The sequence below is a fragment of the Eptesicus fuscus genome, chromosome 10 (genome assembly GCF_027574615.1).
Source record: "Eptesicus fuscus isolate TK198812 chromosome 10, DD_ASM_mEF_20220401, whole genome shotgun sequence".
Lineage (NCBI taxonomy): Eukaryota > Metazoa > Chordata > Mammalia > Chiroptera > Vespertilionidae > Eptesicus > Eptesicus fuscus.
In genome coordinates this window covers 93,153,590-93,168,542 of record NC_072482.1, presented here as the reverse complement: position 1 = coordinate 93,168,542, position 14,953 = coordinate 93,153,590, and the positions used below count along the sequence as shown (strand labels likewise).

The 14,953-nt window shown below is 49.9% G+C and overlaps 1 protein-coding gene across 1 annotated transcript in view; it reads right to left on the bottom strand.

The window, feature by feature from the left end:
• Positions 1-14,953, bottom strand: part of ARID1B (AT-rich interaction domain 1B) — a 357,127-nt gene that overhangs the window by 57,778 nt on the left and 284,396 nt on the right. Inside the window, exon 7 of the mRNA XM_054722446.1 lies at positions 5,140-5,319. Within this exon, the coding sequence (XP_054578421.1) occupies positions 5,140-5,319 (180 nt within the window). The remainder of the gene's footprint in view (positions 1-5,139; positions 5,320-14,953) is intronic.

Sequence of the window (14,953 nt, the reverse complement as noted above, 5' to 3'; positions counted from 1 at the left end):
TTAAAAAAAATTCATCCTTAAATCTTGTAACTTGAAGGCTAAATTTGAGCATTGACAGAAGACTGCATTAACTACCTTTTGCTATAAAATGATGTACTTCAATTTGTTTCTTCTCATATTAGTAAGATACTAGAGGCCTGTTGCATGAAGATTCGTGCAAGAATAGGCCTTCCTTCCCCTGGCTGCTGGCATCAGTTTTCCTCTGGCACCTGGGACCCAGGCCTTCGCTCCAGCCACCACCTTCTGCCTTCGCTCTGGCCGGAGCGCCACTCCTGTAGCTCCCTCCGCCCCACACCGTCCCCCATCATAGCAAGTGTCCTGCCCCATGCCTGTGTATGCAAATTAACCCACCATCTTTGTTAGGTTAATTTGCATACTCACGCCTGATTGGCTGGTGGGCGTTGTGGAAGTATGGTCAATTTACATATTTCTCTTTTATTAGTGTAGATTCAGAATATTTCTTTAACAACAAAGCAGGTCAGAATATGGAATGAATACTTTTGCCTAGCACTGTCAATGTAACCATAAAGTAGGGCTTAGGGAAAAGAAAGCCGTAAACACATCCAGTGCATTACAACCCATTTCAAGAGAGAAAGGAGCAAGTGGAAGAGGGAGTGGCCTCAGCTGCTTTGGGACACAAGCTCGCGCACCTGCAGCTCCTGGGCTGAGCCAGGTGGCAGGCGGCACGCTGCAGGTGAGGCTGGATTTAGGTAATTCAGTGATAAGGCCGAGGTTCTGACTGACCAGCTCGGGACTGAGATCGGGCCATGGTGACAACAGGGGAGCCGGTGACTAGTAACATTTACAGATTGTTCCTCTTGAACCGGAACAGCATACAATTATTAATGTGAAATTCACTCTTTTGGAACTGCATTCATTTCAATGAGGTATCATTTAAAGTTTGCCTTTGCTGAATTTATGAGAAATATATTCTACCGAGGACAGGACAAGTTCAGACAGCACCTCATTTGTTTTAGAGAAGAAAACTTTAACCTGTCTGGAAAACATCTTTCACAATGTAATTTAGAAATACAAGGCTCATCAAACTCACCTACCTGTACGTTCTGTGCTTCCTAAAACACATTATACAAATTAAGGCATAAAATCAGGGCTGCGTCGTGTAAACCTGTGTATGTGGCGCCCAGACACTAGGGACAAATGAGCGACACCTGGGGGTCTGCTAGCTGCCCGAGGCAATACCTCTCACAGCGAAGCTCCGAGACCTGCCTGCTGTACCCTCAGTGACAAGTACGCGTGTGGGCGGGCAGTGTGGCACAAACAAGTGCGACCGTCCTCGCGAAACCCATTTCGGCTCTCTGCCTCCCGTACAAGTTCATTTGTTAACGATTAGCATGTCAACTACATAATTCCTTTCTACTTATTAAAGCAAGTCCCTGTGGCCCTCTTACCTTGCGAGCACTCTAAGGGTAGTTATTAAATGTGCTTACTTGAAGGTTTCCTAGTTCATTAAATATATGGCAAACATTTTGACACATTTAGATCATCCCATTTGTATATTTAATAACTTAGGTTTTACAGTATTCACAGACATTTCTAAAAATGTCTCCTCTTAACGTCATAGGAATTTTTTCTTAGTCTCTAGTATTGTTGATCTTTTTCCAAAACGGCGTCCATGCTCCTTGAAGGCAAGTCATTTGCCTTCTGTTTCCCTCGTGGCTCACTGACTGCGTGAGCAGTGAGGAGGGCACCGCCACGGCGTGGGAAATGACCCACCCGTGACTGGGTGAGTGGCCTAGTCCAGTGGTCGGCAAACCGCGGCTCGCGAGCCACATGCAGCTCTTTGGCCCCTTGAGTGTGGCTCTTCCACAAAATACCACGTGCGGGCGTGCACGTACAGTGCGATTGAAACTTCGTGGCCCATGCACAGAAGTCGGTTTTCGGCCCGGGCGAGTCTATTTTGAAGAAGTGCGTTAGAAGAAGTGGGGGTATCGGTCGCATGTGGCTCGCGAGCCGCGGTTTGCCGACCACTGGCCTAGTCTTCGTCGCTCTGAGGCCGGCTCTGCCACGTGTCAGCTGTGGGTAAGTGATTTAACCTGCTCATTTGCAAAATGGAGATAACGTCATGGGCTTCCCGTTCATTAAGACAACGGCGAGCTTGCCTGAATTTGCGTGTGGACATGACCACTGCGCATCCTGGTGAAGTTGTTTACCTGTTGTTGCCTCGGTTTCTTCATCTGTCAAGTGGAGCAATAACAGCATGTGAGGGCTGGAGGAGTTACTATATGAAGGACGCTTAGAACAGGACCCAGGCCATGGCAGCACTGGACACAGGTTGGTTATCATTAATAACAAATGGGAGAAGGGGCTCCTGACAATGAAATAATTAGCAAAAAGAGACTGAAGTGTTTTCCCCCGAGATCTCTTAAAAACTGAACTAAACCGGAGGAAAGCCATCGAGCTGGAACAGAAGCAGAAGGTGACACCGACGACCTCTGGGGTCACTGCGCAGTGACTCTTCCCAGAGACCTAGAACGCACACCACAGAGATGCAAGCTGGAAGTCTCACTAATAATCTGAGCAGTTAAAAGGAAGAAAAAAACCACCCTGTTTGGGACCCTGTTTAAAAGGATCAACGAGAGAGAAATGCCCAGGCAAGAACAGTACCGACGGAACGACACGCGCTACGAGCGTCATTTCCCGAGCTGGTGTTTGCTGGGAGAGGACGTGGGGAGGGAAGGCGAGCGGTCCTGATGGAGCAGCACCAGGACCCTGGGTTTAAGCATCGGCCCTGGAACCAGTGACGGAACCAGGAGGGACCACCCTCACAGTGGAACGTGCTGGAGAGGTGGCCTGGAAAGGTACACACGGAGAGCACAGACAAAGAAAAGAAAGAAAGCAGGACACTTTCTTTCCAAGTTAGAGAGTGCTGCGTGTGGAAATACCATCCTTACTTTATTTTTGTTTTTAAATACATTTTTATCCATTTTAGAGAGAAAGCGATAGGGAAAGAGAAACATCAATCTTGAGAGAGAATCATTGATCGGCTGCCTCCTGCATGTCCCCCCCTGGGGATTGAGCCTGCAACACTGGCATGTGCCCTGGACTGGAATCGAACCCAGGATCCTTCAGTCCGCAGGCTGACGCTCTATCCACTGAGCCAAACCAGCTAGGACATATCCTTACTTTAAACGGTTTCTAATACCAGTACGACCTGAACTCAGTACGTATGCCTTAGGAAAACCTCGGGACAGCAGCCTCTTAGCCCTATAGCCTCGCGGCGGGTCCACTGGGCTGCATCCGTGTCAGCTGCTCCGGAGTGACGTGAAATTCAGACTCACTGAACGTTAGGATCAGAAGCAACTTCCAAGGGAACATAATCCCCTTTTCCCCAAGAATAGCACAGTTCCCAGTGAGCAGCTGTCCCGGGACACGGCAGCTTGGAAGAGCCCCTCACGGGCTCAGCGCTCTTAACTAAGAACCCTAGTGTTCAACGATTCCAGAAAACCGAGGGCTTTACTCCCCAAAGAAATCCCTTTTCTACGGAAACTCTCCTCCCTTATAGGGTAAGTGCTTTCTTGGTCGTTCACAAGACTGTCAGTCACCCCTTCCTCTGGGAGAGCAGCGGAAGGAGGCCGCGGCTGAGCCAGGAGCAGAGGCCGGCCCTGAAGGCCGCAGGAAGCCGAGCTTCCCGGGGGGCCAGGCCGCAGCTGCTGCGCCGGCCGAGACCGCGGCTCTGACCTGGGCTCGGTTACATTCTGAGCCAAAGCCCCCACGTCCGTGCCTCTCACACTCAGGACCTGCTTTCCAGCCTTCCGTTTCCTCTTTGCACGACAGCCCGGGAACTCCGCGGTGACCGGCCGCCGCCGCGGGGCAGCTCACGGTCCTGTCGACTGGATGGAATTCCCAGGGAGCCTGCAGCTCACACGTGGAGGCCGTTCACGACGCGGACAGGCAGGAAGGGCCGTGAAGGGCGCGGTGTGGGGCTGCTAATCCAGTCTTCCTGCCAGCAGCAGTTGGCTCGTCACAGAACCAAGCGCTCACCGGAGGCACTGCGGCGCGTACGTTCCTTCGGAAGGAGAGCTTTCAAAACAAGACAACCATCTTCATTCAAACCGCAAGGGTAGCCACCAGCCAGGAAAGCCGCCCGAGGAAGCAGGTGAGGCTGTGGAGGCGCCCGGGCCCCGCGGCCCCGCAGCCCCGCCACGGCCTCTGGGAGATGAGAAGCTCCCCCACAGCACACCGACCGCGTGTGGAGGGAAGCAGTTTACCCCAGGGCCCCAGTGGGAACCCATCCTCCTCACTGGGCCTACTCCTGGTCCTGGCATTGTCAGAAGTGAGGAAACCCTGGGAATGGTGCCAGATTACCGCGTTCTCTCTAGATTGTCCTTTAATGTCTAATTCAAATAAACAAAATGTAAAGAAGGTGCTAAATTCAAATGCCTTGTCAAAAGTGACTTCGGGGGAAACGCACATATATATCAGGTTTTAAACCCGATGAAAGGATTCTGCATGACAAACACATCCGCTGCCAGGAAGGCAGAGAATGCACAGTGCAATGTGGGGCGTAATGCCACTTATTTTTCTACTCTTGCCTCAGTTTCCCCTTTGAAAGACGTGTCCATTTCAGGCTTTCTCCCGTCTTCTGAAAGCAAGACCGGTGACGGTTGGGAAATTAGAACTGTTTACCTGGTCTAGTGCTTTGGAGACAAACAGGAGGAGATTTAACGGGACGACACCCTGCTGAACCGAGAGCATGTTATCGTGAGGATAATTACGCAGAGGAGGAGGGGGCAGACCAGAATTCAACATAACGAAACCCGAGTTTTCAATAAGACGCTTTTGAGGACAAGGCTTGTGTCTTTTTCCCAACAAGCATTTAGAACTGTATTACAGAAATAAGAGTTTACGCCTTCATTAGTAACACGTGTGAAAGCACTGACCACAGTGTCTGATGCACGGACGCTTAATGAAGAGTTTCTGTAATTATTATTCCCATCATTATGGGCAACTCAAGGGCTGGGGGTTCGCATGAACCTCACACATCTGTCAGGTAACACATAAGGGCCTTAAAAGATGTTTACAGTCCTCAGACCTTGAAGAACTAATATATGAACAAAACTGCTGCACCCACTGCCAGGCATCTGGAAACTTCTCTCCTCCCCTCCTTTTCTCTCTTACCTTGTGGTCCATACTGGCTCATCTGTGGACCGTACGTCCCACTCGAGTTGCTCTGCTGAAAGCTGCTCATCCCAGGATGCATCTGGCCCCCAGGAGAGGGGTGAGGCGACATGGACGGGCCTGTCTGCTGAGGGCCATACTGAGACATCTGGGGGTTTCTTTGTGTGCCGGCCATGAAACCTAGGTAGGAAATAAAAGGAAATACATAAATGCAGGTGACAAACACGGCCATGGAACTGTGTGGAGGGGGTGGAGAAGGTAACATCGGGGTACATCTCAGTCCCAGTGTGGGGGCTTTTGGAGAGCTGCGGGGGCTACCCTGGCCCCACACTGAACTCTCAGAGTTCCGCGGACGGCGAACTTGAACTAGAGAAAGAAGAAGAGGGAGGAAAGGCAAGTTCCCTCAGCCTGTCTTACAGAGGAGGTCCCCACAGAAAGCAACTGTAAGAGTGGGACCCGCCTTCTCGCCGGGATGGACATGCTGCACGCACCACCTCGAGGGGGCTTTGCTCACCTCCGCACCTGTGGGACGCTGTCACTCAAACATCCCACCCCTCCCACGCCCCGGCCAACAGCGCCGCCTCCTGCGTGTAACTGTCCTAGGGCAGTGGTCGGCAAACTCATTAGTCAACAAAACCAAATATCAACAGCACAACGATTGAAATTTCTTTGGAGAGCCAAATTTTTAAAACTTAAACTTCTTCTAACGCCACTTCTTCAAAATAGACTTGCCCAGGCCGTGGTATTTTGTGGAAGAGCCACACTCAAGGGGCCAAAGAGCCGCATGTGGCTCGCGAGCCGCAGTTTGCCAACCACGGTCCTAGAGCAACAACCATCCACCTCGACTCCTACGCAGAGAGCAGACCTGTGAGTCCCCGATGCACACTATCGCTGTGGGCGAATTGGAAACAACTAGTACACGGTGGCATGTACTAGTATCCGCTATTCCAGAACAGAACAGGACTTGCCCCGCACATCGTTCTGCCCGAGGTCTCCCTGTCTCCATGGACAGCACCACCACCCACCCACACGCTCACGCCGGAATCCCTGACACCATGCCCCTCCCTCCCTGATTTCCTGTGCGATCCATCCATCCGCACATCCCCAGCCTCCACATCTGACACGTATCGCCTCTGCTCCATTCCCACGTCCACAAGCCAGCCAGCTCCCTCTCCTTCCCACAGCGGCCGTGGTCGCACGCCTCTCCCTCCGCCTCACCCTCGTTTTGTTCCTTTGGCTCACTTCACAAAGCTGCCCAGGATCTCAGGAACCCAGAAAGAAACGAGAGCATGTCCTCCCTGCGCAGAACCCCCAGGGCTCCCCGCTGACCCTGGGAACAGAGTGCAAACCCCTGGCCTGGGGGCTGGGATCACTGTCTCACTCCAACCCCATTTCCAGGCTTTCTCCTCCTCCTCCTCCTCCTCCTCACTACCCGGTACGTCATCCGCCTTCTGGGAGTTCTCCCACTGCCAGCTCAGGCCGCCAGGCTGCCCAACCCGCGCATGTGCCCTGACCGGGAGTCCGACTGTGACCTCCTGGTTCATAGGTCAATGCTCAACCACTGAGCCACGCCAGCCGGGCTGAAATACACATTTAGACAAAGTGCACCGCAAATCAAGACATGCCTCTAAGAAGCCAACATCAGACCAGCAAACTGACCAAGGGCTGTTTGAGAAACAGCTCTGAGAACCCGGAGTTGGGGTGGTGGGAGTTCCCGGGCGTGGGGCGAAGGCTCCAGTGCGCTGGACGGGGCCGAGAGGGGCAGGTTCGGCCTCGTCCGGAGGGGAACCTAGAGCAGAGCTGCCAGAGAGGCCACTGAGGCAGCCGGAGGGGCAGGCGATGTCTGGAGCCAAGGCGGCGCCAATCGGGTCAGCTGGGCCAGGGCCTTCTCCGAGGCCTGCGTGGCAAACATCGCAGGAAAAGATCTCTTGCCATTGCTTCTGTAGAAGGAGATCGACATAAAAGTACGGAGAGCTGTTCCTTATTATCCTATTTCATTTATTTATAAAGATGAGCCTTATGAAATTGAGCTCAATTGGCAGCTTCCAGATATAAATCAGCACAGAAAATGTTTGCTTTTTCAAATCTGAAAACAAACAGAAATCAGAGCACTAAAATTACTAAAAATGATTGCATCTTAAGACGTTACATGAAATATTTATCTAAGCCTTACGATAAAACTCTCAGGAGGTTCCTATAGAGTCCTGTTTAATAGAAAACGTGTTTCAATCCGCACGGCCCGTGTGGGCTTCCTTCCCTCCAGAGGACTGCGTTCCTCCCTTCAGGTTCGGGAACACAGGTCCTTTCGTTGGCCTGAGACGTCGCTTCAGCCACGAACTCTGATCACACTGTCCGCGCTGACGGTGCCGCCTCTGGGACACTGACCACGGGCTTCCGTTCTGTTCAGATGAGTCTGAGATTCTACTTGGGCAAAGCCATCCCTTTATTTCCGTCCTTAATATACCCGTCCTGGTCCACGTGAACTATCGCTGGCGTTCCGCAGAAAATCAAGACGTGAAAGGCTCCGAAAGGGGTGGGTGTTCAAAGCCAATTCCACTGGAATGTGTCACAGCATCACATTCCACACCTTGGGGACGAGGTGACATGGGGTATGGGATCTACCTCCGTCCATAGAAACTGAAATTGGAAAGCTAATTTTTGCTCTGCATGCTTTTGCAATGACACCTCTCACAAGAGCTTCTGGAAATCTCGTTCTATATTTTCAGTTAGATGCACCCTTCCCAGACAGCCCCGACCAGGACAGGGTGACATAACCACCCTGGCTCCTCGGAGCCTCACGCCTCTGACAGCGCCCGCGGGAACAGAGGCCTGGGTCCCAGCCTGGCTTGCAAACTAGTTCAGGACCCAGCAGGAAGAAGACATGCAGATAAACATATGGATCCAATTAGAGGTGTGACTTCAGGCAAATGCTCCAGAAAGTCTCAAAAACTCCAGAAAGTCTCCAGAAAGCCCGGCTGGTGTGCTCAGTGGTTGAGCGTCGACCTATGAACCAGGTTTGATTCCGGTCAGGGTACATACCAACATCAACTCCTGCTGGAAAAACAGTGCAGCCCAAAGCATAGTTCACCTACCCCAGAAGGAGCAGAGAGCAAAGGAAGAGCGAGTGTGCCCGGCTGTGGCTAAGGCAGGGGAGCGAGCGAGCACAGGACCACCCACCCCCGCGTGTGGTTTCCTCATCCGAGGTGCGGGCAGCGGGCAGACGGTCCTGCCCTGTCGGACACAGCAAAGCACCCACGGCCCCACAAGCCACCAAAAGCAAGGCACGCTTTCCTGCTGGCACTTGGACCATCTGCGTCCACGCTGGCGTCTGTTAAGAACTCACTCCCAGAGTAACTGCCTTGCTTCTTCAAGCCGGTCCCTAAAGGTGCTTTCCCGCACGTGTGAAGTGTGGCCGCGCGGTGCCACCTGAACAGAGGGCTCCGACTACAGACCGACGTGGTTTCTTGCCTCGTAGGTGTCAGCTTCCCGTTGGCAGAGAGAAAGGATTTGGAAGGCTATTCTTGCTACATCTGAACATCTCCAGGGCCTCTGCTGCCTGCCTCTCCTCACGACACGAGCTGGTGGAGGAGAGAAACTAATGGCGCGCTCAAGGCTGGGACCCAGGCCCCGTGTTCTCCCGCTGTGCCCTCAGGTGAGCTGGCACACGGCCCCCTCCTTCCCTGCCACCCGGGCCCTCGTCAGAGGCACAGAAGACAGTATCTAAGGTCTGCCCACTGACCCTACAAAACCTCTCAGCCGCTGACCCCATCCATCACCGGGAAAATGAGTCAGGGGAGAGCAGACTGATTACCCAGATGGCAGGTGGGCAAACCCCTGGCCTTCCTTACGCCATCTTCTGAGCTTTAGCTGCCAGCGTCCACTGCAGTGCGGAGTGCAGGCTGACGTATGGATGTCTATGAGCCTTTGTAAGGCTTCCCGCCCACATTTCACCAGTCACTCGGACCTGGTGCTAATGCTTACTGCTAATATTTGCTCAGTGCTGGGCAGTTTGTAACTCTCAGACACAGGACTGCATTGACCCATGCGACAAATCCACGGGACACTCTGGTCCTCAGTTTATCTGAGGAAGCAGAGATTTAATTAATTGTCAGGGTCACAAACTAGGTAGTGGTAAAGCCTGTGTCTAAACCCAGATTTTTTGGTTCCAAACTCCCTGAAGATGAAAATGAGGAAAAGCATGTGCTCTCTGAGGGGCTGGAGCTGAAGCAGCGAGCCTCACAGAGCGCCTGTGGGGAGAGCTCACCTCTTCATCCATCCTTGGGCCCCGACAGCACCAGACTGCAGGGTGGGGTCCCGGCCCACAGGGCAGCGCCGGGCGTGACCGGTGAGGCCTCATTCATTTGTTCCCTCAGCAAACGCAGACTCAAGCACGTAGCACGTGCCAGGCTCTTGAGAACATTCGGGATGAGTGAACACAGGCAGGGGACCCATGTCGGGGTAGGGCTAGGGCTGAGGAGTGGGTGGCAGAGGGTGGGAGAGAAGAGTTTACATAAAGGTCCTCGAAGGGTCCAGCGAGGCGGGAGGCATGAGCCAGTGGCGCATGACACGGAGGACCAGAGAGGGCGGCTGGGCGGGCCGAGAAAGGCCTCCTGACCGGCTCGCGGCGACCCTTTCTCGGACGGCAAAGAGAAGCTCCCCAAGGCCCCCCCAGAGGCAAGGACACAATCTAGTCAGTCTTCTGGAAAGACACGTGGATGCACGGAGAGTGGGCAGGAAGGGAACGGAGCTGGAACAGGCAGGGTCCTGGGGGTCGGTGAGGGCACCGCGGTGGCCCGGCCAGGGCTGTGACAGGGACGCCAGGGAAGGAGATGTGTGCAAAGCACGGCAGGGGCAGCGCCCGCAGACCGTGATGACTGGGGGATGCCTTCAGCTTTCGGGTTTGGGCACTGGCAGACAATGGCCGCTCCCAGACCCAGACCCAGACCCAGAGGCACAGAGAGTGCAGTATCAAGCGCACGCGGAATTACCTGAGATCCGCGTGTTCTCAAACTCTCACCGAAGCATAAGCCCAATACAGGTGAGTGCTAACTAGTAAAAACAAGCTTAAATTGGCAAATCAAAAAATACTGCTTATGACAAAATTAACAAAACTGTGCTTGTAAAATCCTCAATGAATATAAACCTACTTTTATTGTATGTGCTACTTGTTTTCCCAGTTTTTTTGTGACCATATCTCTTGATAGCAGACTTAATAGGAAATTAAGCCCTACGCTGTCATTTCTCTCATTACTGACTACGTTTGGCTTGGTCCACAATCCAGCTCAGAGTTCTGGCTGAAGAAATTAGAAACAGCTTTCTAGATATTCTCTCTTGTATATAACCTCCCATTTGAGTTCATTTTCATCTGTCATGGATTATTAAAAAAGGGATCCTCAATTAAGAGCAGAGGCTAAATTAATTGCATCTGGGGGTGGGGGCAGATTCATTAATGCCGTAACACACCGAGCTGCTATCCTTACACGCAGTACACAGGAAAGTGAGTCTCTTCTCTTTGACGATGCCCTCGTGCTAAAAGGCAGCAGCATTTTACGTAGTGCGCTCACGAGGTACACGAGAGCACCTCTATGTCCGGGGTAATTAGGAAGGCGGATGGAGAACATCTCCTAACAACCAGGCTGCCTGTGAGATACGCCAGCACCTGCTGACTCACGTCACACTTAAAACAGAGCGAACCCAACAGAGAGAAACAAAACAGCTCCAACCCAACAGCAAGAGAAACAAAATAGTTCCTGCAGACGTAAAAACAGAAAGCAACCTTAAATCCTAATTGTGACCCGACAGTTATCTTGGTGGTCTCCTTCGTTTCTCTACTAACTTAATCAGGAGTCAGGTCAATTAAGATATTCAACAATAATTTCTAAAAGTTCAAAACCAACTTTTGGTATAAAAACCACTATGAAACCTGAGCTAGGTGCATTCAAAACATTGAAAAGTTTTACTTATTTGCGTCTCACTATTCCTGGGTTATGAAGAACATGGTTCCTTTGGGGGCGGCCGGGGTGCTTGGAGGCGGCCTGTTCATTTAGCGCCAGGCTCCAGGCGTGAGGACCCCAGCGCAGACCTACACGGCTCCTGGGCTGAGGAGTATGTGGGGGGAGAATGTGAGGCAGAAGCGGGACCTGGAGTCTGGTGTAGAATCAAAATTTTTACAGACAAACACTGTACCCACAGCAGCAAATGACCTACGATGGTAAAATCGAAAGAAGTCTTATTAATATGGTAAGACTTCTTCACTGAAGAATGAGTAGCTGACTCTGGCTGTTCTAGGCTCTAAAAAGATCTGAAACTTCCGAATGGCGTGAAGGCTGGCCTGGTTCCCTGTCCAGCGCAGCCTTGTTGAACACGTATCACCCACAGGCTCTTCTGCGGACCCCGGGATGCGCAGGCACACAAGGCTCGCCTGGCCCTGCAGAGCGCGGTCTCATCTACAGTAAGACCCTGCATTTATTTTCAGAGAATGCTTTGCTTTGCCCTTGGCATTAAAAAGTAACAGAAAGATTTGCCCTAAGCAAACAGAATGCCTAGAAATCTGACGAGGAATTCTATTCAGACTTTGAAAAAAACACACTAAAATACAGCACTGAAGAGTAGGGATAAAATTATCCCAAGGCAGTTAACATTTGGGATTAATAGAAGAAAAAATATAATCATGAAGACATATTCTAGTTGATCAATCTACATAACACATGTAAGTTTGACACGTCATACTCTCACAGTGGCACACAGAAACATCTAAAGCAGACTCAGACTCAGGGAACAGCCCGGGGGCCATAGGGAAAGGGGCTGGGGGCTGGTGAAAAGGTGAAGGGATTAAGAAGTACAAATCGGTCGTCGTAACATATTCACCGGGATGTAAAGTACAGCATAGCAGATATGTATAATAATAAAAGCATAATATGCTAATTAGACCGGACATCCTTCCGGACGAAGCTGGGACTGTAGCTGTGGGATCAAGGCAGCCACTGTGGCTGCGAAGGCCTACTTTTGCACGAATTTCGTGCATCGGGCCTCTAGGAGTCACTAATATCGTATTAACTATGTGTGGTGCCAGGTGAGTACTGAAAATACCTAGGGGATCACTCTGTAAAGTATATGATTGTTTAACCACCATGCTGTACACCTGAAACTAATACAAAGTAATACTGAATGTAAACTGTAATTGAAAAAAGTTAAAAGACAACATCTAAGTGCCTGACCCCACCCCATCTGCTATACATCTCCCCCGGATAATGTCTCTGTGTATTTATAAAAATGGAGCCACTGATACATATCACTGTGAAGGTCACATTCCAAACATGAGAATGTCGTCCTTCTCTGACATACAGCTGCCAAGGACTAAGTCTGGTTCAAACACTTGAGACGTATGGAACGGCCACACGTGCTTATGTTGTCCTCGTCCTGCAGCAGCAGAGTAAACACGGGGTCACGCCTGTCGGTGTTGACGCCACCCACACAGGACAAGCCAGTCCTCACGCAGGCGCAGCAACGTGTTTCACAGCGGAGAGAGGCTGTCGTGTCGGTGGACGAGAATGGAGGCCGGGGGAGGTGCTCTCCAATAATTCCGGAAGATTTCACCCAGATCCCTTCTGTACGTATCCACGGTCTCAGAATGATGCCCGAGAACTGCCTCCGGCCACAGAAACGTTCCTAGCTCATCACGGCCCTGCAGCAGCCGCCGCCCTTCTGTTTGCAATCGTGTCCAGAAGGGAAAGTTCTTAGTGGCTCTGCTTCCCACATATCTCGAGGACTAATTAAATCCTCATTACTACCTTCTAATTATTCACACACTATGGGATTACAGGGAAGTCCCTGCTGGCGCCCAGATGAAAAGGGTTAAATAACCCGTGTTGGTTTTGAGAGCCCAGGTCTAGTTCAGACCTTCGGAAAACCAGCATTAGCATGCATATTTAACTAGGTGCCACTGAGAAAATTAAAAGGGAATTCAATTAAAAGGTTTTAAAAAAATTAATTCTGACCTCTCCACATCTGTCCAAATAAATAAGCCTTCTTGAAACGGTTTCACCTAATTGCTAATCCAATAAACTAGAAGGGCATTTATTGGTTTCATTAAGCTTAGCATTTTGCAGGGGTTAAAAATGGGATCATTTTGATGTTAATAATAATAATTCTTATTTATCTACTCCGATGACTGTTCCACATTCCCTTCGAGCCCTCTTGGAAAACAGAATAACAGTCACAAGCCGTTTCCTATTGGTCTTTTCAATTTTTAAGAAATATATGTTAAAGATTAAGAAATAAGGACAAAACTAAGCTAAACTTGTTAGCTACAATTTTTTTGGTAACATTTATTTCAGTGCATTAGAGTTATGCAGTGCTTAGGTAGTGTAAATTATACTAGTTTATTTTATTTTTATTTTTTTGGTGAGGTGCTTTAAATAGCAAGTCTTTGTCATTCTGTGAGGTCTAGAGACAATTTGGTTTAAAATAGAAACTATGGTAAATGTGTTAGAGAATTCTAAACTGAAGTCTTGCCCTTTTTTCTCCCAAAAAAATTTGAGCTAATTTTCTCTGTTAAGTTAGGAAGCAGTTCCAACACTATATAAAGTTCAAACAGGAGAGAATGAAATCAAGCTTATGTTGAGAAGTAGATGACAGTACAGAGAAGACAACGTTACAGAAGAATCAGAGGCCAATAAATACCTCAAGTGCTTCCCTTCTCTGTGGAACCCATGACGGCCACATCCACATTACTTGCACAAACATGTTCACAGGTGGAAATGGAGAACTATGGAAACTCAGTTATTTTCACCTCTATATAAGGTGGGGAACGGATTTGTGGCTGATGTCCAGAACCGCCAGGAGAGGACACTGAACTGGAGACAGGGTAGGGGTGGGGGCCTGGCGGCCATGAGCCCCTGCTCCGGGGTATGGCCAGCGCACTGCTCTGCACGCACTGCCTCTGGGGTATGGCCAGCAGTGGCCGGTGTGGTTCAGATCTTAGGACTGACTCAGGTGTGCGAACCTCTCCTCACAGGGAACACAGTTTTAAATAAATGTCCTTCCTGACTGGGGATAAAGACAAGAAGAAATAACAGCAGAGCTGGCATTCAGCACCTGGGACCTGGAGGGACCTAGGCTCCGGGGTCCTATGTCAGCACTGCTGTCCCCCAGGAGGACGTTGGGGAGAACCAGGAAACGGCACCCCCCAACACAGGCAGCATCTCCTGCTCTGAGCAGGTGTCTCTGGACAAGTGAGTTTCTAGATTCTTTGCCATTAAAAAATGTGTATAAATGTGGAATCTTACTCTTAATCTTATTATTAAAACAAGATGAGTATAAAAGGACCTGTTTAATTTGGTTGTTTTAGCACTCAGCAATACAGAAGGTATGTTCTTACGGTTTCTGAGAAGGATACATTTTTTACGTAAGATGCTAACTACTCACCAATATACTTTTCCCTCGCTGCTTCTGTCATCATTTTCCTAAGTGGGGGTGGTGAGCATCATATATAATTGTAAAGGTATGAATGAATGGGGAATTGTCTAGCAAGTGTTTTCCTACATCTACTTTGTACTATACATACTGCTGGTACACATGATGGTAAAAACAAGCAAGAAAAATGTTTTTATTATTGTATCAAAGCATTAAAATGACTGCCATTTACCATTAAAACATCTGATCAAATGTCATTAGGAGCTAACATTTCTTCCTGGATTTTAACAAATAACAAAGCCATTTAAAAAAATTCTTGCTGCCCAGTATTTTTTCCACTGTGAAAAAAAAATTATTTTTTAAAAATACATATGGAAATGCTATAATCCTGTTTGGCAGC